General features: G+C 36.8%; 3 protein-coding genes and 1 long non-coding RNA gene across 6 annotated transcripts in view; all 4 read left to right on the top strand.

The window, feature by feature from the left end:
• Positions 1-19,792, top strand: part of LOC149040998 (YEATS domain-containing protein 4-like) — a 65,973-nt gene that overhangs the window by 17,467 nt on the left and 28,714 nt on the right. The window lies entirely within an intron of this gene.
• LOC113679137 (uncharacterized) lies at positions 5,030-10,005 on the top strand. Of its 3 annotated transcripts, none has more exons than XR_016189036.1 (4): positions 5,030-5,080; positions 6,091-6,142; positions 7,162-7,301; positions 8,067-10,005. It is a non-coding gene; the product is annotated as an uncharacterized LOC113679137 (long non-coding RNA). The 3 variants fall into 3 exon arrangements; XR_016189037.1 differs by having other exon boundaries at positions 5,030-5,106; XR_016189035.1 differs by having other exon boundaries at positions 5,036-5,175.
• Positions 9,718-11,881, top strand: LOC149041003 (uncharacterized). The gene is made up of 5 exons (XM_089214599.1): positions 9,718-9,774; positions 10,006-10,110; positions 10,460-10,522; positions 11,511-11,579; positions 11,783-11,881. The coding sequence occupies exons 1-5, from the start codon at positions 9,718-9,720 to the stop codon at positions 11,879-11,881; spliced, it is 393 nt and encodes a 130-aa protein (XP_089070725.1).
• On the top strand, positions 11,930-14,168 carry LOC149041002 (mitogen-activated protein kinase kinase kinase 7-like). Its single transcript, XM_089214213.1, has 3 exons — positions 11,930-11,989; positions 12,320-13,066; positions 13,752-14,168. The coding sequence occupies exons 1-3, from the start codon at positions 11,933-11,935 to the stop codon at positions 14,022-14,024; spliced, it is 1,077 nt and encodes a 358-aa protein (XP_089070339.1). The 5' UTR covers positions 11,930-11,932; the 3' UTR covers positions 14,025-14,168.

Below are 19,792 nucleotides of genomic sequence, written 5' to 3'. Positions count from 1 at the left end.
TATGATACACAGATTTCTTATTAATGCAGAGAAGCTTGTTATTCAAAATAACTTCATATGCAATTTGGTGTAGCAAGCTGGGCGTTTTTGCATTTACTTCTGACCACGCATCGAAACATTGTTTGTAGAAACTTGGCAGATAAATATTTAATTTAGAAGCATCAAAATTACAATGCGATATGAGCCTCCCACCAACAGGGATAAGAATCTCATTTGAAAAAGCTTTCCACGCGGACTTTTATAGTCTTCCAAATATTTTTTATACACATCACTCGTCTGATACGAACCATAGAATCGATATCGAGCATATTTAAGCCACCCTTTTCAACTTCCGATATCATCACATTCCGTTTTACCCAAAGAGATCTGCTATTTCCTAAAGCTAAGGCCTTCGGTTTTTTCATTATTTATTTTTAAACCAGATTATTCACCAAAAGTCTTCAGCGTAACGAATAGGTTTGTATATGAACTGCTATCTTTGATAAAGCAGGTCATATCATCAGCGAAAAGAGAAAGTTTAACAGGTTCATCTCGTATCGTAATGCCCTTAATGCCATCATCTTCTTTTATCTTTATAGCTAAGGTCTTCAAAGCTATTATAAACAGGAAGGGAGAGAGGGGATCTCCTTGCCCTACTCCCTTTCTTAGTGTAAGAGGTCCTGTTGTGAAACCGTTGTTCATTACACAGCTAGAGGCGTTGTTGTATAAAACCCGTATCCACTGAATAAAAGAAGGACCAAGGTTAAATGCATGTAATACTCTTAAAAGGAAATTTAAATTGAGCGAGTCGAAAGCTTTTTCAAAGTCTATAGCCACTAGAATCCCAGGTATATCTTTGTATCTAGCATATTCAATCACATCATCGATCGTTCTGACGGAATCAAAAATTGTTCTCCCTTTTACAAACGCGTTTTGATTAAAATAAATTACTTCAGGAAGTACCTTTTCCAAACGCTTTGCTAAAGTTTTAGACGCCAATTTAGCATCAACATTTACAAGAGATATTGGACGCCAATTCTTCACCAACCTTTTTTCTTTTCCTTTCTTTTCAGTTAAGGTGATAACAGCCTGTTTCTATGAGTTCGATAGTTCACCGTATTCGAAAGCATAATTCAAACTATCAACTACCAACTTTCCAAGCAATAACCAAAAGGCTAAGTAAAACTCGGCCGTTAAACCATCGTTCCCTGGCGATTTGTTCTTTTGGAAGGTCTGTAATGCATTTTAGCATTCATCGTATCTAAGGATACCCTCGCAAACGTTCCTCTTCTCTTCGGCTAAATATGGAACATCGGTGAGATCATTTATAAAAGAAGAAGTTGTCTGCGTGTCTGCGGAATTTCTACCATCATAGAGAATAATATAATTCCAATTCATTCATATAATCCTTTTTGGGTCGCTAGTTAATGCTCCATCAGTTGTTATGATTTTGCGGACACTGCTTTCTGTTTTATTTGAATTTCCTAAATTCAAAAAATATTTGTTGTTTTTCTTACCCATTTCATACTAGGTTACCCTAGAGCGAATGATTGCCCCTTCTGTACAATTGATCATATTCTGTTTGAGGACACTCCAGTTCCTCGAGATTTCCTCTATTTGGATCAATATCACATTTTTCTGTACATTCCTTCAGCTTATCTTCCACCTTTTGTAGTTTTGCTCTTCTTTCACGAGCTTTACCTTTACTGTATGTGATTGTTCGCTGTCTTATTCTGTATTTTAATTAAATCCCATAAAACACGCTTATCCTGAACCTCTTTAAATTCCTCTGACCAATTCACATACTCAGTAGTTAAAAGTTCACAGTAGTCCGAGTCATTTACTAAGTTCGAATTGAATTTCCAGAAATTCGGTCCTCTCTCAGTTTCATCTAAGCTGCTAATTGAAAGGGTTATTGCCGAATGGTCTGTTTTTATTGATGTTTTAATCTCCACTGAAATTATCTCATCTTGCAAACTGTCACTTATAAGCCAATAATCTAGACGCCTCTGTACAAGCGGAGTTTTTTGACGCCAAGTAAATCGTGATGCAGTGGGGTTCCTAATTCGCCAGATATCAACCAAATCGAAATCAAGTTGCATATCTTCAACTAATTTTGCGGAGTCTTTCCTTCTGTTGTTTCCGCCCCGTCCACCAAAGCAGGGTGGAGTATGACGTTAAAATCACCTCCGACGATAATTGGGTAATCCTGTTCTGTTCTAGCAGCTTTCAAAATTTCTGACAAAAAGTAAGCGTGAGTCAGAGAAGAAAAGAGAGCTCTACAATCGACATTTAATGCACGTCATAACACTACTTAATAGTATAAACGTGTTCAGGCCCACCAACGCGTGCAAACTGTGGTAAACCGGGAGGCCGGCAAACCGTGGTAGAATTCAGTCTAGCTGCTGTTTTAATTGACGCTTTCACGAACGACAACGAAAAAATACAATATTCGACATAACGCTACACTATTTGTGTCTACGCTGTACCATTCTACATTACGCTAAGCCATTTCACGCAACGCTACACCATTTCTGTGTACGCTGTACCATTCGACATTACGCTGAGCCATTTGACGCAACGCCACACCGTTTGTATGTACGCTGAACCATTCGACATAACGCTGAGCCATTTGACGCAACGCTACACCATGTGTGTACGCTGTACCATTCTACATTACCCTGAGCCATTTGACGCAACGCCACACCGTTTGTGTGCTTGCTGTACCATTCTACATTACGCTGAGCCATTTCACGCAACTCTACACCATTTGTGTGTACGCTGTACCATTCGACATTACGCTGAGCCATTTCACGCAACGCTACACTGTTTGTGTGGACGCTGTACCATTCTACATTAGACTAAGCCATTTCACACAACTCTACACCATTTTTGTGTACGCTGCACCATTCGACATTCGCTGAGCCATTCCACGAAACGCTACAAAGTTTGTATGTACGCTGTACCATTCTACACTACGCTAAGCTACCTTGTATTTTTGGTGGTGACGGCCGCCCATAGAAAACCGGTTAAAGGGTTGTTTAGCTTTTTTCATCAATACACATTTCTTTTTCTAAGAATCTTGTTTATTTGGCCTATACCAAGTTCTAATTTTTCAAACAAATTTTACATTCTTTGAATATTCTATTTTTATAGATCTCCTGGTATCAGTTAATATTTATGTAATTTAAATACTTACATAATATCTTGCAGATGTTTGGTAAATTTTTCCAATGATCCTACTGACATTTCTTCATGCATAGGGATTAGTATTGGCTAAAAAAAAGTATAGGTACATTAAACATTTGTGCACAGCCTATGCATCAAATATTTGTAATAAAACATTGTATCCTTCTTAAAACTAGTTTATCAGAATAAGAATGAGTTACCAGGCACAAGTATGGCTTTTACGATGATACTTTCCAGGCTTGAAAAAAGTGACTGCCTACTAAAATCCTCAATTCCTCAACCTTGACTGGTTAGCCTCATCAAAACATTGGCAACAGGAGTGATTAGCAAATTAACAATACAGACAGGAGAGCCTATTCCCACATACACCCTCCTCAATCCTGTTTGCTTACTATGGACATGACATTTCAAACATGGCATATGTTTCCCTGACTGATTATTTTGTAATGGTCTTTACAAATTGTGGAAAATGACTGGGTTGAAATATAATATGACTTGCCAGTAGTCAAATAAAACCTTTTTACATATCAATAAAATTTATTGTTGTGTTTCATGTGAACATGTTGCAATAACTCTACCTTCCATTGAATTCAACTATTTTGCAAACATGAGAAAACACCATCAAAAATTTTTCAACCCATTTAATACAGCCAATAACAAAAACTCAACTTTAAAACTAAAGAGAAAACTTGATTGATGTTTGGAATTGTTTGCTGTGATGTAAAAATGAAATCAAGGTATTATCTCAAGTTTTCCACAAATGTCTTCATAATCGAATCCTAAATCTCTCTTCGCCATCAAGTTTTAATCATGACATTTTAGCTCTAGCTTTTCTTCTTTTAAAGCAGACTTTTGCAGCGCAAGAAACATGTCAGACAAATTTCGTACTTCATTAGCTAGAGTTGCTAAGATCATTGGCAGTTGGCTTAAAGACACCTACATTATAAGTAGTTACAGCAGAGGTTACCGAATCAAATAACAGAAAGAATCTCAAAAAGCAAAAAGATGCCGTGTATTTCCAGCCGGAGGACAATCATGAAACAATAATAGCCAAAAGAGGAAAAGTTTTAAGAAATTACAGGTTCAAGCACGAGTTGAAAATGACTTTTCTTTTTAATTTTTACGCGAAAAAGAGGAGGTTGAAACATTAGGGAAAAAAATGATGAGGCAAGCAATCATACCTGGCAACTTCAAAAGAAGACTATAAAAGAAGCTACTACGATTCTGGCGTCTTGATTTACTAATTCACTGTTATCACGTGTGTACCCTTCAATCGACTGGTGATGTCTAAACTCGATGTAGTTTACCGGGCACGTCGTTTCTTTCAATTTTGGCTCATTTTCCTAAGCCAAAATTATCAGTTACGCTCAGAATAATATAATTCCAACTGAAGCTGAGATCGCACACTTCCTCTGGAGAAGAAAAGATTCTCTATCTTCGAGAATTTCCTCAAAACATCTGGAACAACAACAAAGATCCTCAGATACAGCTGACTAGCATGCGTTTTACTGCAAATTGTGAGAACGTCGTCCCCAGGTTCCAGACCTCGCCAATTCTTCCGTTTCCTCCCCACCCCCTGGGCTGGTCCCTTAATCTCTTTGAAGAAACTCTTCCTCAGCCAGTGCTGAAGAGTTTTATTACAGTTTTTATTATAACGAGGGGCTAGAAAATAAACTAACAAGAGCTCCGCTTTTAGGCTTGCCTTAATCTATATATCATGTGGTATGTACTGAGTATGAGTAAATATCAATTCTCCATTGACTCCATACTTGAATTACTTACGCTATTGGGGGACCATACCGCTGACAAGGAACCAAAATGACCCTGGGCTCGAAATTCAGTGTGTTTGCCAGATGACATGGGATCATGCAGAAACCAATGAGAAGACTGAGTCGCAGTTTTGAAGAATCAGGTGGCAGAAAATACCTTTTCTCTGTAGTAAGTTAAAGCAATTCCACCGGATCAGATCCTTCTCGCCTTGTTTGAACCGTGCAGTTTAAGTTTGCGGTCAGTTCATTCGATGTTTAGATGTATAATCAAGTTCAGGGCCTAGTTGTTCGAAGGCCGATCAGCGCCAACCCAGGGTTAAAATTGAATCCAGGTTTCTTTGTTTCTATATTCAGGAACCCTTTTTCAAATACTGATTTCTTCTTTCCTTTTCAAAGAGTCCGGTTATAGCATTGTAGACAAAACACCTAAGCTGAATTTTTTAAAGCTTTCAGGTCTGAAATAAAATTTCACACTAACCCTGGGTTATATTAAATTGAAATCGTTCACCATATTCTGCAAAAATAGTTTCGTTCTTTGGAAACAGTTGACGAAATCTTAAAATTACTGATAAGCTTTACCCCTTAAAATTTCCGGAGCAACTGCAGAATACCTGGCCACTCATGTACATGTCACTGAATAAGAATGGCGTCTTTAATGAAGCTAAAGTCGATGTAGAATCGATTCAGAAACTACGATCAAGAGTCCTCGATTGAAATATACTGTACATTCGATCGAACATGTAATCAACTGCACTTATTCACTTGTAGTTGTAAGCTTCTACGGAAGAACAATTTGGCTATAACTTTGTTGTGAAGTTATTATTTATAAAACTCTCGAAAGAGTTCAGAACGTCAAGACCATTCATAGTGAAGGGCTAAAATGTAGTTAAAAACCTCTCCTAATTTTTTCTCATTTAAAATGACTTCTGAAATATTCCATAAGTATTCTTGAAGTTTAATAACTAATATGTGTATAGCTATGATAATTATAGCATTTCATTTTTCAAGTTTCTCAGAACTTGTTAACTATTTCTCTTTCTGCCTTTTTTGTTTGCCCCAGTTGCTCGGTTATTTCTTTCTGTTTAGACCAAAGCCTGGAGTCATTTTATATGGTAACTTGGAACTAAATTTTATGCATGACTTTTTTTTTCAGAATTCATTACCTGGAAAAAGATAACAAGATATTAAAATTATAATGGATAAAGGTAAGTAACTACAGAAAAATTGATATTAAATTAAAGGCATCCCAAAAAAGTCAGTTAGACTTGATCAGTGCTCATTTTTGGTGAATAGACACAAGGTAATTGTCCAACCTGTCCTTCAGTTTTTTTTTGCCACACCAGATTGTTTTGTTAACATAACTGCTACACCCTCAAAGTTTCAGCTGACCATCTTTTCCTTCTGATGTTTAACATTGACTCCCACTCTGTCTAGGCCCTTGTCCATTGCTTCTAGCACACCTAAAAACAGTTAAATTATTATCAAGGTCTTGGGAGGAGAGGAGTATCTTTAACTGCTGCTGTGTTACAAAGAAAAAATTTTTTTTTCAATCCCCTTTGTAATAAATTTTGCTTTGAAATGTGGAAAGAGAAAACTTGGAATCATGAAATGAAATACATTTTATGGTTAGATTTAAGACACTTTTAAGCACTAACCTTTGGCATCAGCACTTAAAGCATCAACCAAGTCAGCAAACTGAGTCTTTGGTAATACCTCTGGTTCAGTGTATCTCACCAAAAAAGATTCTTGCTGGATGATCCCTGAATCTGTGCTCCCATCTGCCAAGACTGAAAAGAACCTTGCTCCTTGCAGCTCTTTTCTGATTATGTTCTGTTCAGTATTTTGCCATCTTTTTCTGGTTTCACTTAAATCTGGTGTATAATGAAAACAATTTACAGAAAATGTATGGTCGTCAGTAGGGAGAATTACTAATTCTGGGTCTTCAATTTTAAAGGGTTAACTTCTTTGAACAAGTAAATAAGGTATTTGAAACTCAAGCACAAAATCCTGTACAAGCCTAATCTTGTTCTCTTGCCATTCAATGATTTTAGCTTGCTACATGGTGATGTTGATGTTGATGTTACATGCATTTACCAGAAAGACGAACAAAGAATAACTAAAACTACCACTGTGTGGTGTACACTCTGCATGCTGACTGCATGGTGCAAAAACCATTGACAGAGAAATCATAGTTTCCATGTTTAAACAATTGTTTTCATTTTAGGCCTGGAAACTTCCAAGATTAGCTCCAGTGGTGATCCAACAGGGAGAACATTACATCCTGCAACAGGGCAAACTGTAGCAAAGGTACTGGTCACAGATCTATGCACAGAGTCTCAGTCGAATGATATTTCAGAAGTGCAGGTATGTATATATTATGTTTGAATAATATACAATCCAAACCTTTCTACACTTAGCCAAGCCAGATTCTATTGTCTTCCATTCACACTTCCCTTTTTGTCTCACAATATTACACAATTATCTTTGTTTGCACAGTTTTTTTCTGCTTGCAATTGTAGACAAACCTCTCAGTGCCCTGCCTTAAAAAAAAAAGACCATATTTTTTGACTTAACATGTTAACCAAAAAGTCATCAATTTGATCTACATGTGTTATTGACCAGTATGCTATTTAAACAACAGTTGAGAAGAACTGCTGTTTTGGTATTTGTCCAAAAATATTTGATGACTATAGCTAGTTCAGCAGAAAGTTGTTTGAAATTGTCTTTAGTAACCAACTCACATGCACCCAGACTTTCTACATGATGAATTAATTAGCAGAACAGACAAAACAAGCAGAAAAAGAAAGCTGAAACAAAATTTGGAAAAAAAAAGAAGTTGAATACTTCAATACTAAATTGAAAACTGATTTTACATGCTATAAATTTGTATTTTTGTTCTGTAAATTTGACTTGGATGTGACAAAATGTACCTAGCAATACACAACAGAATAACTAGAGCTCTGGCTGGTGCTGGGTCTTATTGAAAGTGCTGCCTATTTTATTTATTTATTGGTCATTTAACTACCAATTAACTTATCTGTTATTAATTGATTATTATTATTATCATTTATTATTGATTATTGATGATTTTCTTAGATCTTTATTTATGCATTTATTATGTTGCTATAGGCATTGATAGAAGAAAATAAAGTCCTGAAAGCCCAGTTCAGGGAATTGAAAAAGGATTCAGAAGTATGTATCTTAATGAATATTACAAGATAATTTGTATTAACTTAGTAAATAATATAAATTGACCACTGTACATTTTGTACCTAGTCTACATTTTGTATCCGGTCTGCAGTCTGCTGTCTGCATTTTGTACTAACAGGTATCCGTGGCACTAATACAATTTATTTTTGGTTACAGTTATTTGCACAACACACACAATTGACCACAAAATACCTGTGTGTGAGCTAATTCGACATTTTCATTCTTTCCCGCGTTAGTACTCTTCTTTCCTTTTATAGGAATGTAGACATCGCTTACAATAGCCGTGGTTACACACACCTTGGGTTTGGGGCCTTACAGAGGGTAAATGGTTTGGGTTTGGTTAAGCTCAGGTTTCATGTTACCCTTGGGGATGCGATTACACAGTAAAAGACTCCTCTCAGGGTCAAATATAATTAGATATGAGTTCACTAACCTGACAAATTGGCAGGAAAAGTACAGAGAAACATGGATGTCATGAATCGAGATCTATTAAGCTAAATTTCAGTGATTCTCCTGCCTTTTATATGACAGTCCTCCATAAATATAACAGTCCAGCAGTTTCTTGCGATAAGACACCGAAGAAGGTGCGAAATTAGCCAAGCGCATCGGATTTCACCTCAAACACTGCAGGCCATTTCCTGTATTAGCTACATTCTGCTTTAAGATTGGTCAAGCCACCTCAGGGAGCAGATAAACCGAACTTTTCAGTTCAGGAACTGTCATGAGAAGTTCTTTTGTTCTTTTTGATGTATCCATGGAAATAACCCTGGGGCAATTTCGGTCTGGGGAAAGCGGTTACACACAAAAACGTCCTTGCCTGTGGGCAAACGCTATTTACCCATGGGTAAAAGGGCCAGTGTAACCTCGGCTAATGTTTCAAGTAATCCACCCACCCCACAAAAAATAACTCTTGCATGCATAGCATGCCTATGTTTTTACTTTGTTTTCCTCCTTAGCCCCTGATTTTTAATGAAAATACCTCCACATATAACAAGGAGAGGTTACTCAGGACTTTTTAGTCGTTTCTGTTCCGATTTTTGGTAAATAGTGGTAATTTGATCGTTACACTTGGATAAACATTGTGTTGAACTGGAGGCATGTTTATCAATCGATTGTAGTCGACAGAATCAAACGCTTTACGCAGGTCAATAACACAGCACCAGTAAGTAAACCTTGATTCATACCACGTCGAACGAAATCAGGGAAGGCAACGGCAGCAAATTCAGTTGAGTGATTTGCTCTAAATCCACACTGAAAAGGACTCGGTAACTTGTGTTCACTCTCCAGTAATTTTGATGCCACGGGCAGGACAGATCTAGGTTGATTATTGTCCATATCGGTAAACACTCCTCTTTTAAAAAGTGGAGTAACCCTTGCGTGTTTCCATCCCTGCGGCATTGATCCACAAGTTTTCATTTTGAGTGCATTGTGAATGAGTGGTCATGCCTTGATTGGGCACCTAAAACAACCACTCTTAGGATTCAGAGTATTATCAAACCCAGAGCTAATTACAACTAGAGGAATTGAATTTTATCATAATAACCCATGATTTGCTTGTCTGCAGAGAGGAATGGGAACAAGAAGGAACTTGGCAGAAGAAAATGACTGTGTGCAATTTCAAGAAAAAGTATGTTAATTAATTGTTTTTGTAGTTGCTTTTTGCAATGATGCATCATTGCATGGAACTGATAAGATTTTAAACTTGAAATTGAGACAATCATTTTGGGTGAGGCAGTCCTCACCTGTATGAATGCTACAAATATAGCAACATTCCTAGCAGAGGTTGATTGGTAACATACAGTACATCCCAAATCCCTCCAGGCTTTAGATTGAAACTGTATAACTGTTTAATTTTTAGGAGGAGGAGAAATTACACGAGGGTGAAGGAAATGGTATGGCAACAAGGAGTACAGTGTCAGAAACTGCATCAGAGACAAGCACCTGTATTAATTCAGCAGCACAGGTACATAAATATTATGTTTAATGGTCAATAAATAGCAGTTGTGAATTTCACAAGTAGATTGAAAGGTAACATCAAATTACTTCAATTTATTTGTATATCTACTTGTTTAATAATTATCCAAATAAACCATCATCTATGTACATGTATATATCATGTAATATTTGGACATACATGTATGACTGGATCCATAAGTTTTCATTTTGAGTGCATTGTGAATGAGTGGTCATGCTACTTGATTGGGCACCTAAAACAACCACTCTTAGGACTCAGAATATTATCAAACCCAGAGCTAATTACAAGTAGAGGAATTGAATTTTATCATAATAACCCATGATTTGCTTGTCTGCAGAAAGGAACAGGAACAAGAAAGAACTTGGCAGAAGAAAATGACTGTGTGCAATTTCGAGAAAAAGTATGTTAATTAATTGTTTTTGTAGTTGCTTTTTGCAATGATGCATCATTGCATGGAACTGATAAGATTTTAAACTTGAAATTGAGACAATCATTTTGGGTGAGGCAGTCCTCACCTGTATGAATGCTACAAATATAGCAACATTCCTAGCAGAGGTTGATTGGTAACATACAGTACATCCCAAATCCCTCCAGGCTTTGGATTGAAACTGTAAAACTGTTTAATTTTTAGGAGAAGGAGGAGGAGGAGGAATTACTCAAGGGTGAAGGAAATGGTATGGCAACAAGGAGTACAGTGTCAGAAACTGCATCAGAGACAAGCACCTGTATTAATTCAGCAGCACAGGTACATAAATATTATGTTTAATGGTCAATAAATAGCAGTGGTGAATTTCACAAGTAGATTGAAAGGTAACATCAAATTACTTCAATTTATTTGTATATCTACTTGTTTAATAATTATCCAAATAAACCATCATCTATGTACATGTATATATCATGTAATATTCGGACATACATATATGACTGGATCCATAAGTTTTCATTTTGAGTGCATTGTGAATGAGTGATCATGCTACTTGATTGGGCACCTAAAACAACCACTCTTAGGACTCAGAATATTATCAAACCCAGAGCTAATTACAAGTAGAGGAATTGAATTTTATCATAATAACCCATGATTTGCTTGTCTGCAGAAAGGAACAGGAACAAGAAAGAACTTAGCAGAAGAAAATGACTGTGTGCAATTTCGAGAAAAAGTATGTTAATTAATTGTTTTTGTAGTTGCTTTTTGCAATGATGCATCATTGCATGGAACTGATAAGATTTTAAACTTGAAATTGAGACAATCATTTTGGGTGAGGCAGTCCTCACCTGTATAAATGCTACAAATATAGCGACATTCCTAGCAAAGGTTGATTGGTAACATACAGTACATCCCAAATCCCTCCAGGCTTTGGATTGAAACTGTATAACTGTTTAATTTTTAGGAGAAGGAGGAGGAGGAGGATAAATTACTCAAGGGTGAAGAATGTGGAACTATTGATTCAGCAACACAGGTACATAACTATTATGTTTAATGGTCAATAAGTAGCAGTGGTGAATTTCACAAGGAGAATGAAAAAACATCAAATTACTTCAATTTATTTGTTTATCTACATGCATTTATTTTCCAAATAAACCATCATCTATGTACATGTTTATATCATGAAATATTTGGGCATACATGTATGACTGGATCCATAAGTTTTCATTTTTTAAGTGCATTGTGAATGAGTGGTCATGCTGTTTCATTGGGCACCTAAAACAGCCTCTCTTAGGATTCAGAATATTTTTCAAACCCAGAGCTAATTACAACTAGAGGAATCTTTTTTGTTACAATAACTTATGATTTGCTTTTCTGCAGAAAGAAATGAGAACGAGAAAGAACTCGCCAGAAGAACATGACTGTGTGCTATGGAAACAAAACGTATGTATGTTAATTGATTTTTTTACCCATCAAAAAGATAAGATTTCATGGGTAATGATTGTTTGAAATTTTGAAATTTCAAACAACCATTTTGGATGAGGTAGTCCTCACCTCTACAAACGCTGCAAATAGTAAAAAACCAAAGGATGAATGAAACAATATTTTTACTTTTGATAGGGCTACATTTTCCCCGCACTAGTGGACTCTAGCTGGAAGTATTTTTTTTAAAGTTTAAAGTGTTTTACTCCTTCAGTGCTGAGGTGGATTGCTAAAATGAATCTCAAATCCTCCCAGGCTATTGATTGAAACTGTTTCACTGTTGCATTGTAGTTGAAGGGGGAGACAGTACACAAGAAAGATGTTGAAGCATCGCGCATGAGAATACCCTCAGAAGAAGCCATGAGTGACTGCAGAACAGAGGACGAAGTACGGAACAGAAAAAAAGAATTTAAGAGAGTGAATCCAGATATAAGAACAGCTGAAGGGAACGAGGTTCATGGCCAAAAACTGGGAAATCGTAGCTCGAAGGTTCAGTACAGTGATCTTAAACTAGACATGATTGTAGGGAAAGGGGCCTTTGGAGAAGTTTGGAAAGGAAATTTAGGTTGCATTGAGGTTGCTGTAAAGAAACCTCGAAAAATCTCATCTGATGTGCAGAAACTCTTTGAGCAAGAATTTAAGATTATTTCTCAGCTTGAACACCCGAATGTGGTGACATTTATTGCTGTTGTAGTTGATGTTGATGGACCACCATGGATAGTCCTGGAATATGGCAACCGTGGCTCCCTGCAAAAACTTTTGAAGGAGAGACTTTTGAGACCCTTTGAAGTATTCTCCTTTGCTCATGATGCAGGTTGTGGCCTCTCATATCTACATAGCCGCCTTCCGGTTCCGATTCTTCACCGGGATATTCATCCTGGTAATCTACTCCTATTTGAATTCAACACCCCCCCAGGTGAAAAGCTTAAACTTTGCGACTTTGGTAACGGAAGGTCTTGGGGCAGTATCATGACACCTGATCTAGGAGCACCGCACCTCAATGCCCCAGAGACAAGAACGCATCAATACACAACAAAAGTAAGAGAAATGTTTCTGCTTCAATCATGCTTCTATTGTAAGGCTGTCTTTGCATTTTGTTGGTGCGATCGCTAAGACTGCTTAGAAAGAACGTCGGGTGTCCCTGGGATTTGTTGGAGATCCCAGAGACAGCGAACATTAGGAAAGAAGTTTTTCGTCAACCGAGTGTCAAGTCAGAATTGCTCGTTCTTTTGTTTGTTATCCTCGCAATCGCAGCAATCCAGTCGTAACCAGGCTAAGAAATACTACTTTCCATTGGTACTTTTTAGCTAACGAAGTCGGCAGAAAATCTCAGAGAAATTTTAAATTGAGTATCAAAGAAAATCCGGGATGATATTGAATTCTACTTTTCTTGACTCAGTGACTGGTCTGTTTCAAAACAATTATTAATTTGTCGTATCAAATAGTTAGTGTGATTTGCCTTATATTTTCCAGCAACACCATTGTAGATAAATAGTGAAGTATGAAGTTTGCAGATGTCGGATACATTCCCTATATTTAGGTGAAGACGTGAAGTTCCTTACATACTCCACACTACCCTTTACAAAAATAAGCACAACTGCATCTACCTTTGACAATTAATGGGTACTTTTCATTTGCAAAGGAGACTAATAGTACCTATTAATGTATGTACCTATAACCACCAGTAACCATATGTTCTTTTTGGGTGCTTTTTCTATTCTAGGCTGAAGTGTATAGATTTGGGTGGGTGCTGTTTAACATGTTGCGCAAATCTGAGTGGCCTGATTGTGAAGAACTAAAACGTCAGGTGCAAGAAGAATTGCCGCAACTGATAAATTGGTGCAGAGAACAAGACGCAGATTTACGACCAAACATGCAAGCAGTGGTTAAAGAGCTGAAGAAAATGAAAGAACATTACATTACTTTTCGGGGACAAGTAGAGCGAAATCCAGTGGAAAAGTATGTAATCACTGAAACAAGCTTCAATGGACATTGATGTTGCATACCGAATGGTTTGTCATGTAATAATGTTTATCACATAAATAGCGGTGTTATACAAGGATTTCCGGCCTTGAGAAAACCTGTAACAACACACGTGGAAAAATATCGTATTTTACACGTGTGTTGATATAGCCAATGAGCTGCTTACACGTCACTAGCTTTTGGCGCCACTCGGTCAGGTTGATGAATGAATGGCAAAGCCTTCACGATTCTCTTGTTTTTGTAATCATGATTCAACGCATTTTTCCATCGTAAGAGTCAGCGCCAACGCACTCTACGATTGTTTTTCGAGGATTGTCGATTAATTCATTTTCATTCATTAATGAAGTCGGCTTTTCTTTCCAGTAAAGGGCTATTGTGTTTATATGATAAACAAACTAATACATGGTTGCTTGTAGATATGGAATTTCTCTTCTCGTGTTCAACTTGACATCTCACTCGTTCGCTGCGCTCGCTCGTGAGCTATCGAGTTAAACATTCGAAGAGAAATTCCAAATCTACGCGCGTCCATGTATCATTAGCTTTAAATCGCATCTTTTTTCCCCACCAATGAACAGGCCACACTAAAAACAAAACAACCAATCAGATTTCAAGGCTTGTTTAAAGTAACTAATCAAATTGCAGGAAAGTGAAAGACAAAGAGTATCGTAGGGCAAATTTTGCTACTTTTATTTCCAAAACTCTTACTTTTTCCTCCCAAAAAAATGGATTAATTTAATTTCAAACCGGCTCAGTACTGCATCAATAAAATATTTGAACTGGCCAAGTCCTGTATTTGGGCGATTTCAAAATGGATGTAATAAAGTGGTAATTGAACCTCGCGTCGTGCAATTTTGGTCTGAAATCATACTTGTGATTTCAAATCGAACTCGCGCTGCGCGCTCGATAGACTTTGAAATCACGCGTATGATTTCAGCTCAAACTGCACTCCATTCAGTTCAATTACCATTATTAATCATTTCTCTGAAGGTATCAGGTTGTTGAAAAAAAAAAAAGCAAAAACAAAAACAAACAAAAAAAAACAACCAAATGTAGAAATACACATTAATGGTAAGATTAGCAAGTAGAGCATTTATATTATCATAAACAAGGTGTTAGGTGTTAGGTGCATTTTTAAGATAGGATTTTAAAAAAGTCAAATTTTGAATTACTATGAAAATCACAAATTGTAGGTTTAAACTTAATAAGTATTGTCTTTTTTTGTCATATTTTTGGTACATTTTGAAAAGAAATTTTGTTTTCTTTCTATTTTGTGTTGTCAATTTTTCAGCTGATTTTCTTTCTTTAGCAATGCCAATAGAGGTCGTCAGTTGCTTCGATTTCTGAAACTGAAATGTTGCTATTTTTCAGCTAAAGATGGTGGGATCAATGAGTTTCTTAGCGTATTTTACTTTTAAAAAAGTTTGTTTCTGTTATTATTTTTAATATAAGTTAAGTATCGATTTCAATTGGTTTGCACGGTCAAACGTGGCTTCAAAAGCAGTCGTTGATCCTGTGTCAAGTATTAGTGCAAGTTTTAAATTGAGTGTCGTAGGAAATCCGGGATTTCATTGGGTTTACTCTTCGTTGTTCTGTGATTGGTCAAGAAGGCCCTTTGCCATTTTCCCCATCAATCGGTCGGATGCAAACCCGAAACCAATCACGACTTGGTCACACGCGTTTTCCCGCGCTTCAAGCCGTTTGGCTATTCTTACTTTGAGTTCTCATTGGCTCCTTGTATTTTTTACCTATGTTCTGATTGGCTACTTTAATAACGAGGGGTTTGGTTTCACGACACTCAATTGAAAGGTGCTCTACTTGTATAAGGAAAAATTGAATTTATAATTAATCAATAATCGTGTTACAAACCATCAGTTGTTGAATTAAATGCATCACTTAATAAAAATAGGTAAAAAATCGAAAAGATATACTTACTTTTATTACAAATAGGTACTTGGAATGTAAAGAGACACTGAAGTCTCCTTTAAAAAATTACATAGATGAGATTTTAAAAAACAACGGTTACATTATCTCTTAGACATTAAATGTTTTTTATCCGTCTGATGTTGGTTTTGATACGCTTTCTCGATCTTGATTGGTCTGTCTGTGCAGTGAAACTCCGAATTTTGCTTCTGCGTCGATAGTTCAAAGCTTTAATTTTCCCTCCTGGGCAGCACCGCGAGCATTTGAACCTTTGAAGATTGGTTTGTTCAAAGTTGCCTTTAAATTTCCTGCTCAAGCACAATTTTTTATTGAATAATTCTTTGTATGATTAACGAACGTTGTAGAATTTAGCAAACTCACGTATTATTTTGTAGTGCCGCTGTTTGGTTTTTTCGTTTATAAGCATTATTCTAAGATGTGAACATTTCCTCTAAGCCATTTGCTCAAGAAAGCGGACTCTTTACCTTGAAACTCCGCCATAATTAAAATTAAAACAAGAATATTCGGCTAGTTCAAATTTGCCACCTCACCCAAGCGAGGCTCAAATCCCCCACCCCTGGTGGCACAGATGCCCGTGGAGTTACTTGGGGAGAGGAATGTTGAAGCTTCAAATTGATCGACGCTCAAATCTGTCTTGTTAACGAGTTACAAAAGAAAGTTTCAGAATGATGTTGAAGCCTTCTGTGACTCTAGATCCATTTCACGCGTCTTCATCAAGTTTGAGAAGCCATCAGGGTTTCTATCTTGATCAGCCATAAGTGGTTCCGACGTTTATTCTGGTCTCACATTTTTTACTGAGGCGCTACGCCACAGACTCCAGTTTGAAACACGGGGTTGTTTCGTGTGAAGTCACAAAGCGTCTTCAAAGCTTTAAAGCGCATGCGTTTGTCCAAGGTTTCACATGAATGGAAGGTGAGAGTACTCTTTGAAAGGGGTGACAAATTTCCCATGCTTTTCAGTTTCTTTTAACATGTATTTCACACGACAAATTAAACATGAATATGAAAGTTTCACGTAAAATAGACTGCTTAGCTAGATTTAACTATTGCGAACGTCTAAGCCCAAGAGATTGTCTTCCAGTCAGCTGAATGGTGTCTTCCGTTTTAATTAAGACATTTGTACTTTAAAGACAGAACACAAATTAAATCTAAAACGTTTGCCATTTATGATCCTTTAATTTTTAGCGATTGACGCTTTCGTATATCTCAAATTCTATCAGGTCGTAATTTATCGACTTCGATCACCGATAACTTGCAGGAACGCCTTTTGCAGAAGCAAGCTTTCCCGTCCGCAAGTACTCCTTGCGGTATAGATGGAGCAATAAAGCGAGGTTTTTATCTCGTCAAATAACTGGCGTGCCAGATTTTAAACATAACACCAAGAGATTGTAGTCTCTCGTGAACACTAATCAAGAAAAATTTTGTAGAGGACTTGATTTGCTGGAATTTGGAAGAGGGGGACATTTCAGGAGAAAAATTAAAAGGGTTTAGTAAAGCTCCACGCCAGCAAGTTTTTTTTTCTCGTTCATCTCGACAAAATTCATTACAGATTTTTCTTTCGTAATGTACGTCGCCAATCAGAATTGGAGGGTGATTTGGTATCACCAACTGAGTTGATAACGTAAATTGGCCACAGCTAAGAGTTTCAAAACTGGCGTTTCGAGCTTAGCCCTTCGTCAGAGCGAATGACGAATGACAAATGTTTCGCTCTGACGTAGGGCTCAGGCTAATGCTCGAAATGTCAAATCAAAACGTACCCTCCAAGGTAGAAGAGTAGAAGACCAGAAAATGATGTTTATTAGGCACTTTCACTTACCCTAATTATATATTCAAGCAATATACTCTACATATGTAAAACTGATTGCATGATGTCTTTAACCCTTTACACCCTAATATCAGTATACATATTCTCCATACTGTTCTCTATACATTTCCCAATGTTCTGGCAAGGAGAATTTGTTTAATAATCAAGAGGTTCTTCAGTTGATTATCATTTCCTTTATTCTCATGACCTTAACGCTTGATTTAGGGATGATATTGAAAAGAGAAATTAGATGCTCGTCACTCTCAGGGATTAAAGTGTTAATAACTGTAAACATTTTATTTGCTCTTCGCATTTGTTAGCAGCAATAGTTAAGGCTGTCAGGAAAGCCAACAAGCAAATGAACAGAAGACAATGAAATGAGGGAAACTGTAAACTTTGCCATATGATAGAAAAAAAAACTTTAAAGAATACTTAAAAAGGGAAACTTGAATTGTGCTGGCTAATTTCCTCTAATGCCCTTCATGTCTATGGTCAAATAAAATTTAATCAGTTGTAGGGTTTGCCTGCAATATGTCAAACTACCAGTTAGTGTAGACTTGGTTCTTCTCAGATGTCAGCTGGTAAAAGATAGATGCTAAAAATAGATTTCCATAAGAAAAAGTACCCATCATCAAAAGAATCACACTGAAGTGGTGGCCTTACTGATTTGTGATATTTAAAATGACAGAAGCAGGAAAAACACATTCAGCTTTTTCACCATTAAGTTAATTAGATTTTGGATTCTTCATTCAAACTGGGTGAGACTAAATTTATTCATATCATGCTTAATTATGGTTTGTTTACGTGGAAAGGTAATCGTTATTATAGCTTCACAGATGTTTTCGTTGCTGTCGTAATTAACATTCACAACAAATTCCATCTAACACCGAATGTTTTAAGAACTTTCTTCCTTTCTCAATACCATTTACTATTTCTGGAGCACAGTTAAAGGAAGCAGGTTGTTAAAAGAATTATAACTTTTGATTCTAGTAATTATTTGAATATGTGATTAACATTTGATGTTTTCACATGTCACAAGATGATCAAACTGAAGATAGCCTCTCAAAAAAGGAGTGAACTCCACTCTAACAATTACATGACTAATTTGGAAACTTAGGCACTTGGCAAATACACCTTGGCTTGCAGTTCTCATGTTTACAGTTTGTTCAGGTAATTGAAATGTCATTCCCCATGCAGGAACCCTCCACATGACCTGTACAGTCTATGCTATGAGATAATCGTGAACATTTGGAGAAGTTATAGTGGTAATTGACCCTTTTTTGCTGGGCTGCATAGGATCTGATGGTGTCAATCTCCAAAAGACGCCGTGTATTTCTAGGTAGAGGACAATCATGAAACAATAGCCAGAAGAGGAAAAGTTTTAAAAAAATTGCAGGTTAAAACATGAGTTGAAAATTACTTTTCTTTTTAATTTTTACGCTAAACTGAGGAGGTTGAAACGTTTGGGTAAAACGGTGGGGCAAGCAGTCATACCTACTGGCAACTTCAAGAGAAGATATAAGAGAAGCTCATACGATTCTGGCGTATTGTTTTACTGACTCACTGTTCACACGTGTATATTAGAGTGGTTTAGCAGGAGGACGGGAACGTCATTTCAGAACGGCGCGCGTAGCAAAAATGTCGATAAGAAACTGGCTCGAGAACGCCGACGCGTTGTGTTGAATAGTGATTTAGCAGTCGTTGCAACAAGAATCCTCACCTCGGCTATTTAAAGATCACCATTACCTTTGAATTTTCGGTTTTATAGACCACTCTAAGGACAACGAAATTATCATCTTTGAGAATTATGTAACAAGCGCAAACAGGGGATAGTTATAGACACGGAAAGTAAGTAGTCAATATGAATCCACATGGGCGATTAAACTTTGAAACTATTCCATTCCAGTTTAGTCTCGAGTCTGCTGATTCATCTATCAAATTCTGAAGCCCACTAAAAAAAATTTTTCTATGATTTATGTCGCTGTCATTTCGTTTCGTGCTATGAGATTTCAGCACTACTCGATTTTCTTCATAATT

Source organism: Pocillopora damicornis, chromosome 8 (assembly GCF_964200805.1).
Source record: "Pocillopora damicornis chromosome 8, jaPocDami1.2, whole genome shotgun sequence".
Taxonomy (NCBI): Eukaryota; Metazoa; Cnidaria; class Anthozoa; order Scleractinia; family Pocilloporidae; genus Pocillopora; species Pocillopora damicornis.
This window is presented reverse-complemented; position numbering and strand designations above follow the sequence as displayed.